Source organism: Bactrocera tryoni, chromosome 2, assembly GCF_016617805.1.
Source record: "Bactrocera tryoni isolate S06 chromosome 2, CSIRO_BtryS06_freeze2, whole genome shotgun sequence".
Classification (NCBI taxonomy): domain Eukaryota; kingdom Metazoa; phylum Arthropoda; class Insecta; order Diptera; family Tephritidae; genus Bactrocera; species Bactrocera tryoni.
Window position 1 is genome coordinate 18,555,834 of NC_052500.1, and position 21,507 is coordinate 18,577,340.

The 21,507-nt window shown below is 34.8% G+C and overlaps 9 protein-coding genes and 1 long non-coding RNA gene across 10 annotated transcripts in view; 6 read left to right on the top strand and 4 right to left on the bottom strand.

Moving 5' to 3' along the window:
- Positions 1-172: 172 nt before the first annotated feature.
- LOC120768055 (protein cornichon) lies at positions 173-1,888 on the top strand. The gene is made up of 4 exons (XM_040094572.1): positions 173-498; positions 583-695; positions 878-1,021; positions 1,091-1,888. The coding sequence occupies exons 1-4, from the start codon at positions 349-351 to the stop codon at positions 1,116-1,118; spliced, it is 435 nt and encodes a 144-aa protein (XP_039950506.1). The 5' UTR covers positions 173-348; the 3' UTR covers positions 1,119-1,888.
- A 167-nt stretch (positions 1,889-2,055) lies between these two features.
- On the bottom strand, positions 2,056-4,391 carry LOC120768054 (syntaxin-5). The gene is made up of 2 exons (XM_040094571.1): positions 3,306-4,391; positions 2,056-3,236 (listed from the first exon to the last, which is right to left on the bottom strand). The coding sequence occupies exons 1-2, from the start codon at positions 4,042-4,044 to the stop codon at positions 2,485-2,487; spliced, it is 1,491 nt and encodes a 496-aa protein (XP_039950505.1). The 5' UTR covers positions 4,045-4,391; the 3' UTR covers positions 2,056-2,484.
- A 282-nt stretch (positions 4,392-4,673) lies between these two features.
- LOC120767882 (transmembrane protein 147) lies at positions 4,674-5,989 on the top strand. The gene is made up of 5 exons (XM_040094208.1): positions 4,674-4,846; positions 4,937-5,078; positions 5,148-5,369; positions 5,437-5,696; positions 5,865-5,989. The coding sequence occupies exons 1-4, from the start codon at positions 4,770-4,772 to the stop codon at positions 5,683-5,685; spliced, it is 690 nt and encodes a 229-aa protein (XP_039950142.1). The 5' UTR covers positions 4,674-4,769; the 3' UTR covers positions 5,686-5,696; positions 5,865-5,989.
- LOC120767881 lies at positions 5,984-8,973 on the bottom strand. Its single transcript, XM_040094207.1, has 13 exons — positions 8,803-8,973; positions 8,571-8,731; positions 8,447-8,510; positions 8,223-8,382; positions 7,790-7,952; positions 7,697-7,725; positions 7,585-7,633; positions 7,393-7,519; positions 7,174-7,327; positions 6,863-7,113; positions 6,464-6,803; positions 6,239-6,407; positions 5,984-6,177 (listed from the first exon to the last, which is right to left on the bottom strand). The coding sequence occupies exons 1-13, from the start codon at positions 8,895-8,897 to the stop codon at positions 6,011-6,013; spliced, it is 1,929 nt and encodes a 642-aa protein (XP_039950141.1). The 5' UTR covers positions 8,898-8,973; the 3' UTR covers positions 5,984-6,010.
- LOC120767885 lies at positions 6,316-9,036 on the top strand. The gene is made up of 3 exons (XR_005704720.1): positions 6,316-6,403; positions 8,561-8,889; positions 8,949-9,036. It is a non-coding gene; the product is annotated as an uncharacterized LOC120767885 (long non-coding RNA).
- Positions 9,037-9,336: 300 nt separating this feature from the next.
- LOC120767883 (glia maturation factor beta) lies at positions 9,337-10,957 on the top strand. Its single transcript, XM_040094209.1, has 4 exons — positions 9,337-9,444; positions 9,714-9,807; positions 10,125-10,315; positions 10,382-10,957. The coding sequence occupies exons 1-4, from the start codon at positions 9,442-9,444 to the stop codon at positions 10,508-10,510; spliced, it is 417 nt and encodes a 138-aa protein (XP_039950143.1). The 5' UTR covers positions 9,337-9,441; the 3' UTR covers positions 10,511-10,957.
- A 112-nt stretch (positions 10,958-11,069) lies between these two features.
- On the bottom strand, positions 11,070-12,903 carry LOC120767886 (zinc finger protein 32). Its single transcript, XM_040094210.1, has 4 exons — positions 12,714-12,903; positions 12,514-12,656; positions 12,335-12,454; positions 11,070-12,279 (listed from the first exon to the last, which is right to left on the bottom strand). Exons 1-4 carry the CDS (start codon positions 12,834-12,836, stop codon positions 11,283-11,285), a joined length of 1,383 nt encoding a protein of 460 aa, XP_039950144.1. The 5' UTR covers positions 12,837-12,903; the 3' UTR covers positions 11,070-11,282.
- Positions 12,904-13,272: 369 nt separating this feature from the next.
- LOC120769372 (60S ribosomal protein L34) lies at positions 13,273-14,574 on the top strand. The gene is made up of 3 exons (XM_040096336.1): positions 13,273-13,296; positions 13,541-13,613; positions 14,043-14,574. Exons 2-3 carry the CDS (start codon positions 13,549-13,551, stop codon positions 14,431-14,433), a joined length of 456 nt encoding a protein of 151 aa, XP_039952270.1. The 5' UTR covers positions 13,273-13,296; positions 13,541-13,548; the 3' UTR covers positions 14,434-14,574.
- Positions 14,575-14,837: 263 nt separating this feature from the next.
- LOC120767228 (bone morphogenetic protein receptor type-1B) overlaps positions 14,838-21,507 on the top strand; it is a 239,536-nt gene continuing 232,866 nt past the window's right edge. Inside the window, exon 1 of the mRNA XM_040093053.1 lies at positions 14,838-14,954. Within this exon, the coding sequence (XP_039948987.1) occupies positions 14,864-14,954 (91 nt within the window). The 5' untranslated portion in view covers positions 14,838-14,863. The remainder of the gene's footprint in view (positions 14,955-21,507) is intronic.
- LOC120767229 (probable cytochrome P450 4ac1) lies at positions 15,655-19,545 on the bottom strand. The gene is made up of 8 exons (XM_040093055.1): positions 19,338-19,545; positions 17,683-17,886; positions 17,512-17,593; positions 17,339-17,439; positions 17,007-17,268; positions 16,731-16,948; positions 16,028-16,336; positions 15,655-15,956 (listed from the first exon to the last, which is right to left on the bottom strand). Exons 1-8 carry the CDS (start codon positions 19,543-19,545, stop codon positions 15,793-15,795), a joined length of 1,548 nt encoding a protein of 515 aa, XP_039948989.1. The 3' UTR covers positions 15,655-15,792.

The window sequence follows — 21,507 nt, forward strand, 5'->3', positions numbered from 1 at the left end:
ATTTCACTATTTACAGAAATTCTAAACAAATGCCGCCTTAACTGCACATGTACTAGCTATTAACCAATTATCTGATATTGGATATTTGCATATATAAATATTTTACTTTCATACATTACATTTAACATATTTCATATTCGTTAGTCTGGCCACACTTCATAAGTGACAACTGTCAAAACCTCGAATTTTGGACTTTTGTAGAAAAATCAGATTGATGTGAAATTTGTTTTTCCACCCGACATTTGTAAAGAATTCATCTAGATCACCGATTTGTAACAAATTTTATCACATCACAGAGTATTAAATAAAACTTAGCCAGTGAAATATTTATCAACAAATAGTTCAAACATGGCTTTTAATTTCGCAGCGTTCACTTATATAGTGGCTTTAATAGGCGATGCATTTTTAATATTTTTCGCTATATTTCATGTAATCGCGTTTGATGAGCTAAAAACAGACTATAAAAATCCCATAGATCAATGTAACAGCTTGAACCCGGTAAGTACAATGAAGATGCACACACTAGATTTTAAGTAGGCCATTAAATTAGTACTTGTCAGTCTAATTATAAATTTTTTACAGTTGGTGTTGCCCGAATATTTACTTCATATTTTCCTCAATTTATTGTTCCTGTTGTGTGGCGAATGGTTCTCCTTGTGTATTAACATACCGTTAATTGCTTACCACATATGGCGGTAAGTATAATTTTAGATTTTTCTAATATCGAGAATGCCTTCAACTTTAACCAAGAATTTATGGGAATAAAAAATAGCACTTCGAGCATGAATCATCACTTAAATGTTTTTGAAGCTGAAAGTTCAATACACCCTTCCCCAAAATGAAAATACAATATTTCGTATTTTTGTCTACTTTTTAGCTACAAAAATCGCCCTGTCATGACTGGTGCAGGTCTGTACGATCCAACCACTGTTTTAAGCACAGATAATTTGACGAAAAATATGCGCGAGGGTTGGATTAAGTTAGCCATCTACTTAATTTCATTCTTCTATTATATTTATGGGTAAGTTTTGATTAAGTTACGAGCATTCATATATGTTAATCGAATTAAATATTTTCCTTTATTTTACAGAATGGTTTATGCGCTAATATCTACGTAGAAGTAATAAAATATGTAGTGATCTCGAAATTAAACAAAAACATAAATAAATTTATAATTACCACCATCTCATCACTTATAAGAAGCCAGCTGAACAAACCAAATATGAAGAAATATTAGTTTGATTTTGGGTAATTATGAGTTGTACGTGAGAACGAATTAAAGTCATATTTATTACTACTGTATTCTCAAATTATAAAGATTTAAGAATGTTGCTAGTAATCAACATCTTGATTGCAAAAGCTTCAAAAAGCACTACATAAATTGAGATTTTTTTTAATAAAAGAAAAAAAACGAATAATTATTTATCAATATTATTAAAAAATCTAAAAATCACTCATGAAGATATCAAGTTTTCTACATCATATCTAGCTTAATCGACACTATCGTATTAGTAAATATGTACAATATTTTATATACAAACTAGCATACATTTTATTTATCTAATCACGATGAAGTAAAGATAAATCACATGTGCAACTAAATAGTGATAAAAGTAGCGTTTTGAATTTATACATATTTGCTCTTCGGCCTTGTAGCAGCTAGGTTCAATTACTTTCACATCTACACACATTTATTTCGTGTTCAGTTGTATGTGTACGTTGTCAATTGCGTACTTAACAAAAGTAGCAGTGTTTTCTTAATCACTTTGCTGGCAGACGTGTTTCGTGACTTGTCAAAACTTTTGTTCACCTGTAAACAATGAAAATAAAGATGTTTGAAAACTGATTTATAAATTGGTGGATATTCAAAACCGCCTGTTTGCTCACACATTGTTTCTGATAAATATTTTAACTCTCATAATCTGTTTCCTAGTGACTACGAATAGATTAGAGATAAGCTATGTTTACAAACTGATAACTTAACTATTAACAAACTCAAATCAGTGAGCTCTTTGTGTGGGACAGTATAAGTGTTTTCATAAAAAATATAAAACGTTTTTGGCTTTTTCTTTGTCACTTCTTTTTGAAACTGATGCAAACATTCGGCTTCTCTTATTGACAATAACAATTTTTATTTTATTTTAAACTTTTTAATGTTATTTTATAAATTGATAATTACATAAATCGGTTTATCATTACAATACACATTGTCATAGTTATGTGTTGATAAAAAAGTTAAATACACCAAACTAAACATTTTATTTCTTGCCGAATTAAAAATACACAAACACGCCGTAAATGCTTTGATATCAGGCAGAACTTCAGTGCCTTTAAAGCGGCAATACGTTGAGTAGCGTGTAAGGCTTAGTGAAAACAGAATATATCTATACAAGTTTTGAGAATTCCACAACTTTAATTATAATGACCACAATTAAGTGTCGTATAAAACCGATCTTATTTCACATGGACAACACTTACACGTCATTACGTTAAAAAGACAACGAAGAAAATGAAAAAGAATATCAGTACTGCGAATATTTTAATCATCAGCCACCGATTCTTGGAAACGGTTTGGAAGTACTTCAATATTTCACCATGTGCTGCTTCGATATTAAGTTCGGCATCTTGTATATTTGTATCGATACGCTCCACAGTTTCTTCCTGTTCTTTAACCATATGTGCCAATTGCTGAAATATGCCGCCAAGTTCTACAATAGTCGATTCAATATTTTGCATAGTCTCAGCACGTTGTTGCACATAACTATCGGAATCATCATAAAGTGCAATTTGCTGTTGCGTCTGCATACCACTGCCACCAACAGCTCCTAGCAATGGTGTTGTGTCACCGGCGGCCATATCAATGCTTACGGCAGAGTTCTCTTCGCTTAAAAGCAGCGAACCTTGTTTCGCTGTACTCGATCGGACTGTACTCGCGGCAATTGGTGTCTGTCCAAACTGATCACGACGCGCCTTTTGATGTTTGAGATTTTCTGTACGTACTTCTAATATCTGTTTAAAGTCTGTGCCCATGCTGGCTAGTTTGGATTGTAATGCATATACCATGTTCGAGGAATGTAACTGCAGATGTTTGCCAGAGCTTGTACGACGTTGATCCTTTGAAATATCCTGAAGACGTGCAATTTGTTGATTGAGCGCATTTAAATCGCCTTTTATGATATATGTTAGCTCTTGAATCTCTTGCGGTCGATCATCGAATAGGCTTTTCTTTTTGGCCACTATAGTAATATAAAAAATCTCTGTAAGGTTAAGTTATTCATAAATTGGCGGAAAATATTCATACTCACATAATGTTAGTTTTTCCAATTTGGCATAAGCACTTGCAATATTTTTCCCTATATATTTGGCCACCATCATAAACTCTGAATAACTCTGAACCTCTTTCGCTTTACGTGGATCACGAATATTCACAGCCCGTGTTATATTACGTGACTGCAATGAACGTATTGCGTTATTAAACTCTCCTGTCCTATCACGTGAAGCCATTATGAATATTTCTTCCTTTTCAAATATAGGATCCTCTTCTTCTATTTCCTCAACTCCTTGAATTTGTTGCGTATCTCCGTATTGAGTCAGTTGTGTGTAAGCGCTATATTCTTGCGCTGGATGATTTCCAGTAACGACAGCAGCTGCAGCACTCAAAGGTTGTTGTATGAAGTTGCGTATTGCTTGGCCAGATGTTGCCTGCAAACGTGTGGACAACGAACGAAAATTCCACTGACGGCTAGCTTTGCTATATTTATCGTCGGGATCTACTGTCGAATTATTATTATTCGAGTTATATTGTAGACCGTTGGTTGCTGGTTGGTTATAGTCACCAATAAGTATGGTTGACTCTTGCGTTGAACCTCCGACGAATGTTTCCTTGCCACTTGTTGTGGGAGCTACTGCTCCACCAAATAATGGATTTTTGTACTGTTGTTGCTGCGCCTGACCTTGAGATGGAATTAGTGTTGAGCTCTCTTCATAGGATCCTTCATAGAATCTTGTAGTTTCTTGTGGATAATGACGTCGTCGTGTTGGCATCTCATAATCTACTAAGTAGTTATTGGATTTTCCTCCTGGCGTTCGCTTTTTTATAGTAATCTCTTGCTATGTTCTTTGTCAATAAAAACCAAACATCCGTCACTTTTTACGCATCCATATACACATATGTATGTACCATTTGGACTTTTGGATAATTGCTTTGTAATCCACGTACACAGTTCGGATCACAACAATTTATTGGATTTGGTTGTAGAAAACGTAGCTGTAACTAATTATTTCATTTGAATAAACAGCTTCGTTATTTTGCTATAATGTATCGTCGCTTTTCCACAAAAAATAAAGTATATAAAATAAAACAAGGTAATACGTGTCTTTCTCTCACAGCTGTCAACCCAACATAATTTAATTGACAACTCTAAATTATATAGATGGCGCTAAGCAATAAATTTGTATTTAGTAAATTTAATTCATTGAATATTTGTATTTATACAAATATGTTATGACCATTTTTTTATAAACGAGTGGTAAATAAATAGGTATTTTTTACTTATTGAAAGGAACTAATAAATTTTATGGTTTTTATTTATTTTTTAGCTGTACTCCGAATCTGATCTGGCTATATAGTTTTCGAAGATTATTAAAAAACGAATTCGAAGTTCAACAATCACCTGCTACTTCACTTCTTCTAAAAATATTTCTACATTTAGCAGTAGTATAATTAATTGACGTGTTTAAATAAATTTTCTGAATTGATTGGATATAAAATGACGCTTTACCATTTTGGAAATTGTGTAGCTCTCGTTTATGTGCCATATTATCTCACCTATAAGTATTCTGGGCTGTAAGTAAAGAAAAATAGGAGTTGAAGTCAAAGTGCTAACCTACATCTTGAAAGACAATTGATTATTAAAAACCATAAACTCATTTACAGTTCTGAATATGGCGCCTTCTGGAAATGTATACAAGCCGGTGGTATTTATATTTTCACTCAACTGTGCAAAATGCTTGTGCTGGCTACGTTTTTCGATTCCGACACTCTGAATGGTTCAGGGGAGGGATTCAGTTTCTTAGCGGTAAATCCATTTTTTAATTCATTAAATAACATTGTTTATGTAAAATAACAATTTTTATTGGTTTTGTAGGAGTTTCTTAAGAGTAGTGTTAACGTAGCCGATTTACTAGGCTTCGCTTTGATACTTTCACGCATACCAGGCAAAGGACACAATAAATTGATAACAACCGGCTTAGGGTGGGCCGCTGCAGAAGTTATACTTTCTCGTGGTATTATGCTTTGGGTTGGAGCACGTGGCACAGAATTTAGCTGGATTTACATACTTAAATGTCTAGAGTCTAATGTTTTATTGGTAAATTAACAGCAAATTTTAAGTTTATGTTAATATCAATTTGTTAATAATTTTTATTATCTAATAGGTGCAGCATATCACCACTGCCACTTTGATGTGGCTTTTCTCTAGGCATGATCTTAACAAAACACTAAAACCTTTAGTGACCATTTTATTAGCGTTGACAATATTTAAAGGTGTTTGGCTTGAAGGACTACTTAGCGTGCTTACCTTCGGACCATGGTCAACAATTGCTGTAAAAGCGCTGATTGCTTCTATCATGGGATTTATGTCGCTTCATATTTACACAGGATTAGCTCAGCAAATAGGCATTTAAGCTAATCGAAGGTAGTAAACTGAAACTTTTTATTGGAGTAGGAAATTTAATAAAGTATAAAATACAATTTATTTTTAATTACACACACTTTTTATTATTATTATTTTTTTTGAGATTATTTAGTTAATATTTATTTCAATTGGTATTTCATTTATTCTTAATTCATGTTTTCTTTACAGACATACAAATGAATAATATGGTAACATCTTAATGTAACGATTAAATGATAATGCTATAACAACTTGTAATATATGTACTTTATAACAAATTCAACGAGTTTTTAAACAGTAACAATATAATATAACAACAATGTGAATTTTAATACTTAACCTGCAATTATGCGCAATACGTTGTTCGAACGCCTGGAAACAATTTCATTATTCAGTTCGATTCCCTCTATGAGTTTATTTGAAGCTGCGCCTAATTTGATACATCGCAAATGTTTTGTATGCTCTGCTGTAAATAACATAATAAAACCATTTGCGGCAAGCCCTGCAAAATTTATATAATTATTTCAGTATTGAACGATTTCATAAAATTCTTAAAGTTATACTCAATAATGCACCGAAAGCCTTGGCAGCTGCTTTTCGACTCATTGCAATTTGTGGAAAAAGCAGTTTCACAGAGATTTCGTCATCCAACACTATTTGGGAGCGCCACATATTTAATAACTTTATCATAACATCGTAAGCTCCCCACTCATCCTGCTCGTACGACGGTGACTATATGTATAAATATAATTATTTTATCAAATACATAATACTCTCTATTAGCTTACACAATTTCCATTAGGATACTGCAAATTATTATTATTATTATTGAAAACATCAACTTCCATTGTACTTTGTGGCAATAGTGAGCTTTCATTGTAGCGAGTGTCCTGTTGTAGCATCTCAGCATTTTCTAACGGCCTGTAATTTGTTAAATTATTCATAGTTCGTAGATTACGCTTTTCAGTGTGGTTCCATTTTGTGTAAACTTGCGTAGCCAAATTATCAGTAATTTCACAATTTAAAATATCCCGTAGCAAATTGCGATATGTAACACCCGCTGAAGTAACTTCCAAATTAGAACGTCTCGTTTTGTTCTTTAGTTTTAACTTCCTGTATGCGAAACAACTGTAAATTGTGTTTAATAATAGTTTTAAGTATCTCAGGAGTTCAAAGCTCAAAATTACTTATATTGAAGTGTAGTTAATAAGTCCTTGGCGGAAGGCAACAATTTTTCGTAGTGTTTTCTACCGTTAAAACTCCGTCCATTATTACACTTGACTTTAGCTCTTATTTTCCTTAATTTGGCTTTAATGTTAATTTGTGTTTGTATTTGCGCACGCATTTCGGATTGTGTTAAAGCCGTACAGGCATCGATAATGGTTTTACTTTGCTTAGATTTTAATTTCTTCAGAGGTTCGTTGGGAGTAATGCTTTCCTGGATTCGAAAGAGTGAAAAAATTGATATTCTCTATAATAAAAATAATAAAGGAAATACCTTGTGATAATTGCATACTTTGGTCGTCTCATTAGGAATAGAGGTTATATTATCCAAGTTAGCACTTTCAGGTACCTCAACATAATTATCGTTATTTTCAAAGAAAACACTGCAATCGGTTGCGGGCATAACACATAGTTCTGTACGCACAGGACTAATCAAACAAACCGTTAGGTTCATATTATGAACAACATAAACTAAGAATAGCTCTAATATTACCTTAATTCATTAACATTACTATCATTAACATTTGTTTGAGCTGGTATGAATAGGCTGCTAGTTTCGTGTTCTACAACAGCGCTACGTGCGGTTTCGATTTCGGGTATTTCAATACCTTCTTGAGGTGCTATAAGTGGTGCAAATAGTATTTGTGCAAAAAAAAGTAGATATGTATGCATTTATCGTATTTACCATCATTATTCCTTGGTTTTTTCTCACAAACGGCAAGCGCATCTGCAGCCTAAATTGTTTAAAATGTAATAAATATACACATTTGAGAATTGTCACATACACACGTACATACCTTTCTTTTAGGAGCCTTTGTAGGTTCATCTACATGCATTATTTTGATTAACATTTTACTTTCAAATTTTATATAAACAATAGAATACTGTACCTCCAAGCAATTGTATAATCGTGGCTAATCCGTCATCCGTGGTATTGCCAAAGCCATCATCTTCATCGTAAGAATACTGTTCATTATGCGATTCAAACTCATTTATGGTAATCTCACGAATATGAATGCAAGTTGTCCTGCTGTGGCTTTTAGTTTTAGATACCTAAGTAAGTAAAAAACCAGAAAAATCTTCAACTTTGGGTGCACCAAAGTTATACTACACTTCACAAATAAAAAAGTTTCCTTGCAAGAGCTCGATATCTCAAAAACAGACGGACCTGGCTAAATAACTCGGTTTGTCCCCCTAAAAATTTTATTGGGTCTCCGACCTTTTCTTCGAAGTGTTACAAACTACATGACAAACTTAATATAACTTGTTCAGGGTATAATTACATATTACACTAGCAATTTTCCTACATGTCTGTATACGGACCTTTTTATTCACAATCTCTGTGGTTTTGCCCCATTCTACAAATTTTGCTATCTCATCCAGCAATTCTGTGAAATTTGTAATTGTGAAATCTTGGAAGGAATGTTCCACAGTTGCCCGACGCTTCCTCTTTGCGTTGTAAGTGGAGTAGTGCGTCGGTAGACTATTGAAAAATAATGTACATAAATATGTAGCTGTATAATTTTATGATAAATACAGCAAAATACCTTCGCTTTTTGGCTTGCACTGTGCACCAGTTTTTACTCTGAGTTACTAGTTCTTTTGATTTATCTATAGCAATTGAACTGTGGCGTTAATAATGCTTTTGTAAAATATTTTAGCGTTTCTTACTCAATAAGTCGTCAACTTGTAGCTCATGGATCCGCAAAGTTGTATAACAGAGACGCGATATGGAACGAAAAGAAAGCTCCTCGCCGGAACGCCTGTGTGAAATATCTTGTGTACGTTGTAGGTCATTAGAAGCTTGTGTAATGGCTAAACGTAATTTATCACTTTGTATAATTGGAAATAAAAGAGCGGCTTTAAAAACAGTTGTGTGTGCTCCGTTATGCCTATAACTTACCAGGTTTTTCCAACATTTATTGACTGCAATTCATTGGATTTCGGTAAGGCGCTTTTTCTACATGTTGGCCATAATTCCTGTAAGTCGGTAAGCATTTTTTTACACAAAAAACTTAAAATTTTACCAACAAGAACTAAAATTTGCAGATTTTAATTAAAATATTTGTTAAAATATGGCGACCGTTAGTAAACGGCATTTCCGGCCATAACGGCACTTGACATTCTACTGAACGCGTATGTATATATTTTCTAGAAATTACTTGCAACCATTATTGCACATGTTTTCCAATAATATTGTGAACTATTTGCTACGATTTAAAATTTTTTTTATAAATTTGAATTGGTTTTGAATTTTACAATTCAAAAACTTATAAATTTATAAAATTAACTTCCTTTTATGGCACTTTGTAGTCATATGCAACCCTGCCAAGCACAAACAGCAGTTCTTGGCAATTCCACTTTGACCTCGCATTCCGCATTAATTTGTAAAACAAATTTAGTTTGTATTCTGTTGTATTTGCATTGTTACTTTGATATCGTTGCTAACACCAAGTGTCTCATTTCGTATACACATTAGAATTCGGAAAAACTCAGGAAATCTATTCATTATCCTGCCAGCATACCAAATCAATCAATTAAAATGGTAAGTAGGAAAATAATTTAAAGTTTAATAATAGCATAGTTACTGCATATTATGACTAATGCCAATCACACGTCGTGGCCGACATATCAACAGAATGGAAGGGAGTGCGATGTCGAAAAAAGGGTGCGGAAAATAACTGAACCATTAGTGAATCAACGGTTAATGATAATAGTGTTATTATTGTTTTTGATGGATTGCTTTAATTTATGGCCTTGATATTTATTGTTTAATGTTTTTGTTTTTTTTTTTTTTTTATATGTTATCCCTAGGGTGATAGCAAAATCTGTGACATCAGCGACGACGTACGTGACGCATTAAAGAAGTTTCGCTTCCGTAAAAGTACGACAAACTCAGCACTGATATGTAAGTAAAATGTTTTATTTTCATGTTTTTTTCATCAGGTATGCCAATTTGGCGGTAAACTTAGCTATATTACTAATACTAATAGTAGGTGTTTTAAACGCTTTCTCCTGTGCTATGTTATTTATCTCATTTGCATATACTCTGTATGTATATATATATGATATGATTTCTAATGCAAAAAGTTGCGAATTAGTGTGAAAACAAATTATAAAAAGGCAATATATTTGTATTTTTATACCCTGAACAAGGTGAAATTAAGTTATTATTTATGTATATGGTATATTAATATTTCATACATTATTAATTTTTGTTTTTAGTAAAAGTCGATCGTGAAAAGCAACTCGTCATTTTGGACGAACTCTTGGAGGATATCTCCGTTGATGAATTACAAGAAACACTGCCAGGACATCAGCCTCGATATATCATATATACATATAAAATGATACACGATGACCAAAGAATTTCATACCCAATGTGTTTCATATTTTACACACCACGCGATAGCCAGGTGCGTAAGACATAAATGAGCTTCCCATAAATACAACTTAAAACTCTATTCACTTTATACTATTAGATTGAGCTGCAAATGATGTATGCATGCACCAAAAGTGCTCTCCAACGTGAGGTGGACTTAACACGTGTCTACGAAATACGCGAATTAGATGAACTCACTGAAGAATGGCTCAGGGAAAAACTCAAGTAAAGCAGACTGAGGAGTTTTTAAACATACAAAATGATAAGCAATATTGTGTATATGTTCGTTGGTGTACATAAAGTGCATGGACTTACCAAAATACCAACGATTTTTCACCAAATACATACATACATACATATGTCTAATGATGCAAAGGATATGCAGCAAGCATAAAGATAACACGCCCAAAAGTAAATACTTTTAAGTACAGGTATTTTTTCAATATTCCTATTATAGAGAGACAAAAACGCCAAATACTTAAAAATATTCCAAACTAAATGTAAAATGTAAATTAGATATTTCATTCCAAGGTTTTTTGTAATACATAGTGCATATATACATATGTACATATATTAGTTGTAGCATCATATTTTCAGTAGCGTTCGCGTAGTGTCGGTAGTGAATACGAAATGAAAGACAAATACACACATACATATGTTTTATACATATTCATAATATGAGAAGCTGTGCTTGCCAAATTTAATTTTATTTACTTATAATACTACAATTTTTTATTTAAGTATTAGCGTTTTTTTTATATTGAATTTTACAATACGTGCATAATTAAATGAAAAACATTCACATTTGTATACACTTTATCAATATACATATACGTAAAAATAAATATACACACAACATACTTAAGACGATATTAATGCTTTAATTTGCAGCAAGCTGCTATCAAATTGTGGCTTGCACTGTTGTAAACAATTATTGTGGTCACTGCTTTGTAGATTACCCACAACAATATCTTATTTACTGATATTTAGCTATCTGAGTTTTAAAAAGGATGCAAACGCTGAGCCGCATGCATCATAGATAGTGCGGCAGTGCTTTGTGCCGATGCTGCAGGCGGTGGTGGAGGTGGCGGCTGTGCTGCTGCAAGCATGTGTGCCATTGTCGGATGGTGTGTCATATGTGTGGGATGATTAGGCTGCAATGGTGTGTTCAAAGACAAATGATGTGTGTGCGGGTGTAGGCCATCATGTGTGAGGGTAGCATGGGTTGGCGGCGGCGGCGGTGGTGGTGCTGCTGCGTGATAATGATGTGGCATTTGACTTGTAAGCGGCAAATTCAAAAGATTACTACTGGCATGAGAACGAAAATGCACACTTAAGCTGCTCGCCGAACCGAATTCTTTATCACAGTCGGGACATTTGAAACTTTCCTGAAGCACAGCTGTACCTTGCAACGAACTGTTTGGCACTACACCGCCCACAACAACTATCGGATCAGGGCAGGTAGTATCGACTGCCTCGTCCTCATCATCTTCGCTGCGTTCGTGTAGTGTATGTTGTTTACGTTTATGCGCTTGCATATCACGTTGCCGACTAAATGACTTGCCACACACATCGCAATGATGACTTTTTAGCTGTGCATGTGTAACCATGTGTTTGGTGAGATCACCGGCGTTGTAGAAAGCCTTTTGACAAACGGGACACAATTGATCTCGTATGCCGGAGTGTATCTTTTGGTGCGCCTGAAAATTACCCAGTGCGGAAAATTGTTTTGAGCAAATCTCACATTGAAATGGACGTTCGCCGGTGTGTGTACGCTGATGTATATGCAAATTATACTTTTGCGCAAATCGTCGGGGGCAATAGCTGCAGCCAAATGGCTTTTCGCCTGTGTGTGTGCGCAAATGCATTTGCAGCTGAGCGGAGCACTTGAAGGTTTTGTTGCATTCATAACATGTTTGTGGTAGTTTTGGCAAGGGTTTCGGACCACGTCGCTTATGTTCTTCCGGCGGTTTACGCTGATAACGTGAACGTCGTTTACTAAATGGTGTAAAATGTTAGAAATACCAGGAGACATTTTTTTGTGTACACTCACCTTTTTTTTACATTCTCACCTACATCTGATTCCTCCTCAGAATCGGGCTCTAAGTATGTAGGTGCCTTATGGCTCAACGATGCAACTGGCAAATCCGTGTTTGTTTCGGCATCGGAAAAACTTTAATTGTGTTAAAAAAAAATTACATCATGCCGTTGCATTTAATGTTTAAAGCATACCCATATCCTCTATCCTGCAAGCCCAAGTATTGTCGCAGTCTCATGTCAGAGTTCTCGCACTCTTGTTTGAAATGGTACGCCACACCCAAACGGTAAATGCAATTATTGCATATGACTGCAGGTAAACCATCACTTTTATAAACCTTAAAATATAATATTTTTATTGACATAAATACAGAATCTTGTGATTTGGTACGTACCCTGATTTTGGCACACATCATCAACATGGTGCAAGGCATCATCGCAAATTCAGTACTATATATGGACGTAAGTGCTCCTTCTTCTAGACATACTCGACAAATTTTATGAATATTATAGTCCATATTAAAATTTTTACAGCTTTTCACAAATTATAAAATAAACTGCTTATTTACGAATGTGAGGATACAACTAGCAACAGAAGTAAAAGTTGCCATATCAGTTATAAATTTTAAACTTCAATTGAACTAGTTTAAAAACAACTGCTGTTTAAAACAGAAAAAACTTGAAAAGCTTTTAGGATCTTAAGAAATACAAATTAAATCAAATACTTTATTTAATATAGATTTCATGTTAAAGTCCCTCTTTCAAATTCCAATGAAGTAATATTGGCAAAAAATTATAATTGGTTTTGGAAAAATGGCAAATAAAATTTCAAATAATTGTGCAATATAACTTTTTTTTAGCACAACGTTGCCGACTGTCAATTGAGTTGTCATTTGTGACAGCTCGCTCTAATTGCAGCCAAGTTTACGCGTCTCGCCTGCATTGCCGACAACTTCCTTTCTAGTTTATTTCTTAAAGGTATGCGTACTTATTTTTCGTCAATTACCGAAAAAATCTATAAACATCAGTGAACTAATATGCCGAATATTAAAAATTATGAAACAAAACCACTTGTAAAGGTTTAAAGCTTGTTATGCAAAATAACTAATGTGTGTTTTTTAATTTCATATAACTACTTTTCCGCGATTGTATTGGACTGCCGTTCCCCTACACCAATTCTGTGCTATTTCTTACAATGATGATTGCCAATGTATTGCTACAGCGGACAAAATGGTTCAACGTTTGACTTTGAGAAGACGTCTGTCTTACAACACCAAATCCAACAGGAGGCGTATGTAAGTAATTTGAGAAAATGGAAATGCAGCAAAGTTTCTGTACGGAATACTGCCGGTGAACGCAAAATTGTAATTTATTTGTGTGTGACACATACACTTGTCAATCTTATGACTGGTTTTTAAAAATCACATCCAAAATAGTGTTAGTAGTGCTCCCAAGCAATTCATATTTGCTTTGAATTTTGGAAGTATTCAACGAGTTGGTTAAAGAATGTAGTTTTGCATAAAAAACACTTACTGTTTGGTACCTTAGTGTTGGATTAATAAAGTTTGTTGGTTAAACTACAGAATGTAGTTTGCATAAAAAACACTGTTTGGCACCTTAGTGTTGGATTAATAAATTTTGTAGTGTACAATTTTGCTGACATGGCATGCTATTCTCTGCAGTATCCTTTAATTTATAAAAACTAAAATTTTGTATATTTTCAGTGTGCGCACACCTGGCGGTCGCCTTGTGTACCAATATGTAAAGAAGAACAAGACCGTCCCAAAGTGTGGTCAATGTAAAGAGAAGCTAAAGGGTATTCGTCCCACACGCCCATGCGAACGTTCCCGCCTGTCGAAACGTCAAAAGACCGTTGCCCGTACCTATGGTGGTGTTTTGTGCCACAGCTGTCTGCGTGAACGCATCGTTCGTGCCTTCCTTATTGAGGAGCAAAAGATCGTAAAGGCGCTGAAGAGCCAACGTGAACTGTTGGTGAAACCAGTTAAGCCCGTTGCTGAGAAGAAACCCGCCAAGGCGCAAGCCAGCAAATCTGCGGGAGGCAAGTCGGCAGCCAAGAAACCCGCCCAGAAATCCACTGGCAAATCCAAGAAGTAAACAATTAAAATTGGACTAACATTGGACGGGGGTGTTTCTATTTTAAAAAAAGATGGAGAAGAATGTGTAAAAATTGAAGTTGTACGTTATAACGTATAATGGATGAGAAAAAATAAAAGCGCTGTTCTTTTTTAAAATGAAGACTTTCAATTTAATGGTTGGGGGTTTTCAAAAAGTATCAGCATTTTTTAGCTGTTTTGTGTTGAAAATTTTGTTTGAGTTTTGCTTCTTTGCTCTTATCATCTGATATGTGCGTATGCATATTTTCTCTATTACATTTTCGCACAGATGTTCGATAAACATATTATACTCGATATAAAATGCAACCATGTGTTTACTTTTCCCATCTATGCCTTGTGGCTGTCATTTGTACATTTCTCAATGTGTGTTTTGAATTTGATGTTTTTTTTAGTTTCAATTTCAATTAAAAATGGCCGAAGTGTTGTTGTATCGCGGACGCAGTCGCGCTTCTGTTTTTAGTTTTGTGCTTTTTATCGTATTCCTATTGGAGTCTGAGTGTGGTAAGTGCATTTAGCAATGTTTAAATAATCAAGTGCATCCGAAATTATGGTAAAAGTGTGCGGGGTTCGTCATTTACGGGCATCGGAACTTTTGTGGCTTCAGTGATTTTTTTTCGCAAAATGCAGGCATTCCATGCAGGTGTATTTGTATGTGTGTGTTTCCATATTGCCGTTGCGTTTTGCTGGGAGCGTGTTATGGCTCTCAAAATGCCAATTGGAATTCCGCTCACACAATACCAGAGAACGTATATTATACGTTCTCTGACAATACCATATAATTGTCAATTCGTATAAAGAGTATTGTTGTTTCGCTCTAACCAGTGTCACATCAATATAAATTGCTATTTATTTTCGCCAATTGGTTTAGCGTTATACGCTATTCGATGGTAGGTGGCGCGCAATATTGGCGGGAATAGTTGAATAAAAATGCGAAAGAAGTTCAGTTTCCATTTCTTTGTGCAAAGTTGAGTTCGCAATTTTATGAAAAGTATAAATTTTTTGTGATTAAATTGAGTTTTCATATTAAGTAGTGTGGCATTGATTTCCAACATGGATTTATACGAAAAATTACTATAATTTCAGGTAAAATATTGTTTGTTGGCTATTACCACATAAGAAAGTAGTTATTGGTGCCGCTTCCGGTGAACTTACGGAAATTTGAAAAGCAAATATGTATATTTTAAACATTTAATGCATTGAGACAGCATATACAGTGTTCAACAATAATATATAACAAATTCCAATAAAAAATTCAATTTCCATAGCTTAGATACAGAACATCTCAATGTGACGGCTCACGTTCTGCCCACAAGTATTTAATTGCTTTACAATTATCTACCTAATGCGCCCTTTTTACCATCCTAACTAACACATTCTCTTTTGTGCGTAAAACCAATCCATATTCATAGCGTATGTCCTCGGGCATAGTGACTGGCAGCAAGCGGAAATTCTGCAAAATGCCCACTAGCATAGCTTTAATCTCAAGCATGGCAAATCTTTGACCTGCAAGTGCGTTTATATAAACGTTTTGGCATATATTTTATATACATACCTATGTATTTGCGTTGGCTTACCTATGCAATTTCTTGAACCAGCGCTGAAGGGCACAAAGGCAAACGGATGTCGATTTAAGCTGTTTTCTGGCAAAAATCGATCAGGGTCGTATTTTAAAGGATCCGGAAAATGTCGTTCATCGCGCATTATATCGAGTATGTGTATATTGATCTGACTGCCGGCGGACAATATCACACCATTGAGTTCTGTATCCTCGCGGCAGTAACGCGAAATGAAGGGCACAGAGGGTTGAAGACGTAGTGTTTCCTTTACAACACATTCCAAATATGCCAACTGATTGAAGTCGAAAATGCTCATCGATGGCAAATCTGCAAATTAAAATTGTTTAATTGTTTTTGTTGTTTATTTTAGGTCTTTTCTGTTTAATTTTTTAATTTCTTTTTTATTTTTTTAATTTATTTTTTATTTTTTTTAAATTTATTTTTTTTTTTAATTTATTTTTTTTAATTTATTTTTTTTTATTTTTATTTTTTAATTTTTTTATTTAATTTATTTTAATTTTATTTTTTAAATTTTATTTTTTTTTTTTTTAAATTTATTTTTATTTTTTTAATTTATTTTTATTTTTTATTTTATTTTTTTAATTTTATTTTTTTAATTTTTTTTTTATTTTCATTTAAAATTATTTTTATTTTTTTGTTTTGCTTGCTTATTTTTTTGTTTCTGTTTTAGTTTTTTTCTCATATCTAGTGCAATGCTCACCGCTATTTTTGACTTCTCGGTAACATTTCTCTTGTATATCCGGATGTAGGGCCAAATTGAATAATGTAAAAATGAGACAAGTTGCCGTCGTATCATAACCCTCGAACATAAATGTGTTAACTTCATCACAAATACCTCTATGATCAATGACTCCCTGGGACTCGGCGTGAAAAAGCGTATCCAACATGGCGTAACGTTTTCGCTTACCAGTTTCATCACTAAAACAATTTCGTATTAATATTATTAGTGAAAATTAGTAACTATGTTTTGTTTTACTCATTTCCGTGCACGGTTTCAATGGCAAATTGCCGTTTTTGAAATTCCTCGCGTTTCTTTGTTATAATCTTACTGCTAAAGTCATGTGCTACCTTCAAATTTTTGTAAAATCCTTTGTGATCGCCGAAAAATTTGAAAATCCAGGGAAAATACATGAACGGATTACATAGCCGGTTCACCATCACTAACTCTATGTCATGTATGACCTTGCGATACTCGCTGCTGCCAGTTATGTCATCCAAGCAAATGCCAAGCGCGGTTTCTTGAAAGTAAAACGGGGAGTTTTCTGTGATTGTTTCGTTTAAGTGCACATACAAATCATTATTTCTTACCACACACACTATTTAAAGTGAATTCCGGTATAATTTCATTTAGATTCATATTTTGATTCTGCTTCGCGCTTAACATGTTCACAAGTTTTACAGTTTCATTTCTAATAAAAGTTGATAAAAGCCTATTTTTTACATGGCCGAACTTGAAAACTTGAATTTGGCTCAAAACTTACTTGAAAACTTCAATAAAACTCTGCAATATATTGAAGTGAAAAGCTGGTGTGAGCAATTTTCGTCTGTCATGCCATTGTTGGTCTATAGATGTACAAAAAATATATAAAAATATGTATGTATAGTCAAAATTTCATAAATAATTTTTACATAATGGTTTAATTCTTTCTTACCTGAGCTAACAAGCAATCCCTCACCCAAGAATGGACGCACCAAGTCATATATAATACCTTTTGTGTTAAGTGTTTGACTTTGGAAAACCTCTTGTACTGCTTCCGGGCTTGTTATTGAATAAATAACCCCTTGGTAATAATATAAAGCGTAAGGTTTACCGTTTGCTCGTTGATAGAGCTCGCGAGACCAGTGGTAAACATCCTCTGTGAAGCAAGTAAAGTTAGATTATAAAATTTAATGGTTATTTGAAAATATGACTAAAGCAAGTCAAGTTCAACACACTTTCAAAATAATGCAGAGGTTTCAAGAAGTAAAAGTTTCAAGTAGTAATAAAAAAAGCTGTAGCGATCCGATCTGAAAGGTTCGTTCAGTGATTTTTGCTTTGCTTTGGACAATAATCCGTGTCAAATAAAAATGTTTTCCATAGAAGGATTTAATTTGGATCGTTCAGTTTGTATGGCAGCAACATGCTACAGTGTCCCGATTTGAACGATTCGTTCGCAGATTGTAGCGTTGCTTTGAACAGTAATCCATGCCAACTATCGAGAAAATATCTTTTGAAATAAAAAATTTGCAATACAAAGATTTAATTTCGATCGTTCAGTTTGTATGACAGCTATAAGCTATAGTAGTCCGATATCGGCGGCAAAATTTCAGATCGATATCTCATAAACTGAGGATTATTTTGCGTATATACAAGGTGCTTTCCAAAGTAAACAGGACTTTAAAAAAGTCCAAAAGCATGTCGAACGAGTGTTTTAGCTCATTGGCCGTTATGGCCGCCAGTATGCCGGTGCAAGCCCTTTGAATGACCTCTACGTCTGCATAACGCTTTCCTTTCATGGGCAAATGCATTTTTCCGAAAAGAAAGCAGTCGCACGGTGCCATATCAGGTGAATATGAGTAGTGGTTAATGGTTAAAATACGATTTTTGGTCAAATATTCGATCACAAGCGTCGATCGATGAGAGCAATTTTTGGTCGTCTGTCAATTTGTGCGGAACAAATCGTACACACACCTTTCGTAAGCCCAAATGTTCCGTCAAAATGCGATAAATCGATGCTTTGGAGATGTTTAATTCCATTTCCATGAATTTCTATGATGTTTCGGCTGATTTTTGATGATCGGTGATCACGGATTTTGATTGGCCCACATGTTGATCGTCATTTGTGTCCTCACGACCACTTTGAAAACGTTGAAACCACTCGTGCACTCTGCTACGGGATAGGCAATCATCGCCATAAACTTGTTTCATCAATTGAAAAGTTTCGGTAAAAGTTTTACCAATTTTAAAACAAAATTTAATGTTGGCACTTTGTTCCAAGCTCATTTTCGCAACGATAACACAAACATACTGACACTTAAAACGCAATACCTTTATTTCCAACCGATGAAATTCTCACCAGTCGCCATATAGATGGCGCCACCAGGGGGCGCTAGATTCAAAAAGTCCTGTTTACTTTGGAACGCACCTTGTATAGGCCTACGTAGATATACGTATATAATAAAATGGACTCAGCTCGTATATAAATTCCGCTTCACTTCGTTCTGAGTGTTACAAACTTTGTGGCAAACTTCATATACCCTCTCCAGGATCTAAAAAGTGCTGTTCGATGAGTTTTACGGCACTAAATACACATTGGTGAGCACTCACCCGGATTTGAATTCAATATGTCGAAGTTGTTGCCAAAAATCGTACGTCCCGGCACTATGTACACTTTATCCGTTACTTTACTACCATCCACCGTTTTCAAGAGTTTACAGAATGCCAACAAATAGTACTCTTTGCTGAGCCTTTTCAAATACAAAGACAATCCTAAGAGGAATATTGAAAAACACAAAAGAAATGTAAATAATGCCATTGCACAAACTGCACTGAATTGTAAGGGCATCGCAAGCGTGTCGAAGTAAACACGGAATTATAAAAGCTTCTATTCCATAATCTTGTTACTCGAATTAAAAGCGGATTATATGCTTTCTTTATTGATAACAATTATATTTATAAATATTGGGCGTGTGCGAAATGTTTGCGCGTTGATAATACAAGTAAATGCATGTAATTTATACATACACAATAGTATATACATTGTAGGTATATGCATAATATTATGTACAGATGGCTTGTATGACGGTTGCACTAAAAGATAGCTGAAGACTTTTGAATAAAAAAGGAGAAAAAACTTTAACTTCGACGGCGCTGTAGCTATAATACCCATCACATGTGATTTAGATTTCAATCGATCAGTTTGTATGGCAGCTATAGGCTCAGTGGTCCAATCTGAACAATTTGTTCGGAGCTGATAGCGTTCTCTTGAACTATAATCCATGTTGAATTTCGAAAAAATATCTTGTCAAATAAAAATTTTTTTATGGCAGCTATATGCTATAAGGGTGCGACCTGATCAATTTGTTCGGAGATTATAGTGGGAAGATATCTTCATCTTACTAAATCTATATTTCAATAAGTACAAAACAAAATCCGAAAAAGTACATCCCTAATCCTAATGCTTATTGCACCTGTGATCTCATTCTGAGTGTAGTTCAATCATTAATACAAAGTATAGACTTGAATACACTAATTAACTTACAATAACGGCACTTTAATGGTTGGAAACTTTTCGATTTGTAAAGCTCTATTTATAAAACAAGTGGACAAGCTTTTTTGTCAGCTTTAAAAGCTCTACTACTGTGCGCAAAAAATAGTAAGGTTCATTAAGCTTTGTGTGCGGAATCAAATTTCCGGTGTCGAAACGTTCGGATTGTTGAAAAAGGCCTTCGGTGATAATGGTTTGTCGCGAGCAGGTTATTGGTTTACATTATTCAAAGAGGTTCGAGAACCCTTTGACGAACCGCGTCCAGAATGGCCGTCAAAATCAACTTTTATCATCAGTTAATAAAATAAAGAACTTCGTACTTGAGAATCGAAGAATAACAGTCGAAGATCTCATTGGTACCTTTGGAATATCGTAAAGATCAGTGAAGACCATTTTGAAGCATAATTTGGACCTGACAAATGTGAAAGCACGATTGGTTCCAAATTCAATAATTTTTTTATTATTGATGATGAGTCTGGGATCTATGCTTACGCCCCGGAAACAGACGATCAATCAGACGAATATCGTGACAAAGGTGAGCCGATGCCGAAAAAACCACGTCAAAGCATGTCGAAATCAAAGTAATGTTGATAGTTCTACTATCGAGGTGTGGTGCACTTCGAATTCCTCCCGATCGGCTAAACGGTCAACAAGGAATGCTATTTGAACGTATAACCATACTTAGCGATAGTTAAGCAGCACTAAAACCAATCTGCCTAAGCGATCAAATCGCTACTGATGCAAGAGTGTAGAGAACGGCTGAATAGCCTAGTGGCACTCATTTGTGCGCCCGGTCTCAAAAGTATAGCCCGGAATGAACTGGCTGATGAGCTCACCCGCTCCGCAGCATCCGCTAACATGGTGGGTCCGCATACCATAAGAAAGCTCTGCAAAGAAGAAGTAGACAGAGAGATATAGGCAATAACTTCAAGGCATGCAACATGCCAAGTTGCTAATAGGAGTACAACGTCAGCAAGTTTAAAAATGTAATTAACCCCCCCAGGGACAAATTCATACTACTTGTCGCATTCTACACTGGCCACAGCAAGCTGAAAAAGCACTTACACAACCTGGGTCTAGCTTCTTGCGTAAGTTGCCGGTTCTACGATAGAGAGCCTGCATAGCAGTCCGCAAACGTAGGTTGAAAGCTCTTGGATCTATGTTTCCAAATAGGGATCACATCAATTCGCTAGCACCCAGCAGTATATTGGACTTTTTCAATATGTTGGG

Bases quoted from the DNA above. Each gene is read 5' to 3' on its own strand.
- LOC120768055 (XM_040094572.1), top strand. From the start codon at position 349: ATGGCTTTTAATTTCGCAGCGTTCACTTATATAGTGGCTTTAATAGGC. The intron at 499-582 runs GTAAGTACAATG...AATTTTTTACAG, and splicing joins AATGTAACAGCTTGAACCCG to TTGGTGTTGCCCGAATATTT. The intron at 696-877 runs GTAAGTATAATT...TCTACTTTTTAG, and splicing joins ATTGCTTACCACATATGGCG to CTACAAAAATCGCCCTGTCA.
- LOC120768054 (XM_040094571.1), bottom strand. From the start codon at position 4,044: ATGCCAACACGACGACGTCATTATCCACAAGAAACTACAAGATTCTAT. The intron at 3,237-3,305 runs GTGAGTATGAAT...ATATTACTATAG, and splicing joins ATTGGAAAAACTAACATTAT to TGGCCAAAAAGAAAAGCCTA.
- LOC120767882 (XM_040094208.1), top strand. From the start codon at position 4,770: ATGACGCTTTACCATTTTGGAAATTGTGTAGCTCTCGTTTATGTGCCA. The intron at 4,847-4,936 runs GTAAGTAAAGAA...ACTCATTTACAG, and splicing joins ACCTATAAGTATTCTGGGCT to TTCTGAATATGGCGCCTTCT. The intron at 5,079-5,147 runs GTAAATCCATTT...TTGGTTTTGTAG, and splicing joins AGGGATTCAGTTTCTTAGCG to GAGTTTCTTAAGAGTAGTGT.
- LOC120767881 (XM_040094207.1), bottom strand. From the start codon at position 8,897: ATGCTTACCGACTTACAGGAATTATGGCCAACATGTAGAAAAAGCGCC. The intron at 8,383-8,446 runs GTATTTTGCTGT...ATTTTTCAATAG, and splicing joins GTGCAAGCCAAAAAGCGAAG to TCTACCGACGCACTACTCCA. The intron at 6,178-6,238 runs GTATAACTTTAA...TAAATTTTGCAG, and splicing joins GGCTTTCGGTGCATTATTGA to GGCTTGCCGCAAATGGTTTT.
- LOC120767883 (XM_040094209.1), top strand. The intron at 9,808-10,124 runs GTAAGTAAAATG...TTTTGTTTTTAG, and splicing joins GACAAACTCAGCACTGATAT to TAAAAGTCGATCGTGAAAAG. The intron at 10,316-10,381 runs GTGCGTAAGACA...TTATACTATTAG, and splicing joins ACACACCACGCGATAGCCAG to ATTGAGCTGCAAATGATGTA.
- LOC120767886 (XM_040094210.1), bottom strand. From the start codon at position 12,836: ATGGACTATAATATTCATAAAATTTGTCGAGTATGTCTAGAAGAAGGA. The intron at 12,455-12,513 runs GTATGCTTTAAA...ACACAATTAAAG, and splicing joins TTGCAGGATAGAGGATATGG to TTTTTCCGATGCCGAAACAA. The intron at 12,280-12,334 runs GTGAGTGTACAC...TACACCATTTAG, and splicing joins GGTGAGAATGTAAAAAAAAG to TAAACGACGTTCACGTTATC.
- LOC120769372 (XM_040096336.1), top strand. From the start codon at position 13,549: ATGGTTCAACGTTTGACTTTGAGAAGACGTCTGTCTTACAACACCAAA. The intron at 13,614-14,042 runs GTAAGTAATTTG...GTATATTTTCAG, and splicing joins AAATCCAACAGGAGGCGTAT to TGTGCGCACACCTGGCGGTC.
- LOC120767229 (XM_040093055.1), bottom strand. From the start codon at position 19,545: ATGGCATTATTTACATTTCTTTTGTGTTTTTCAATATTCCTCTTAGGA. The intron at 17,887-19,337 runs GTGAGTGCTCAC...CTTGCTTCACAG, and splicing joins CATATTGAATTCAAATCCGG to AGGATGTTTACCACTGGTCT. The intron at 15,957-16,027 runs GTAAGCCAACGC...ACGCACTTGCAG, and splicing joins TGGTTCAAGAAATTGCATAG to GTCAAAGATTTGCCATGCTT.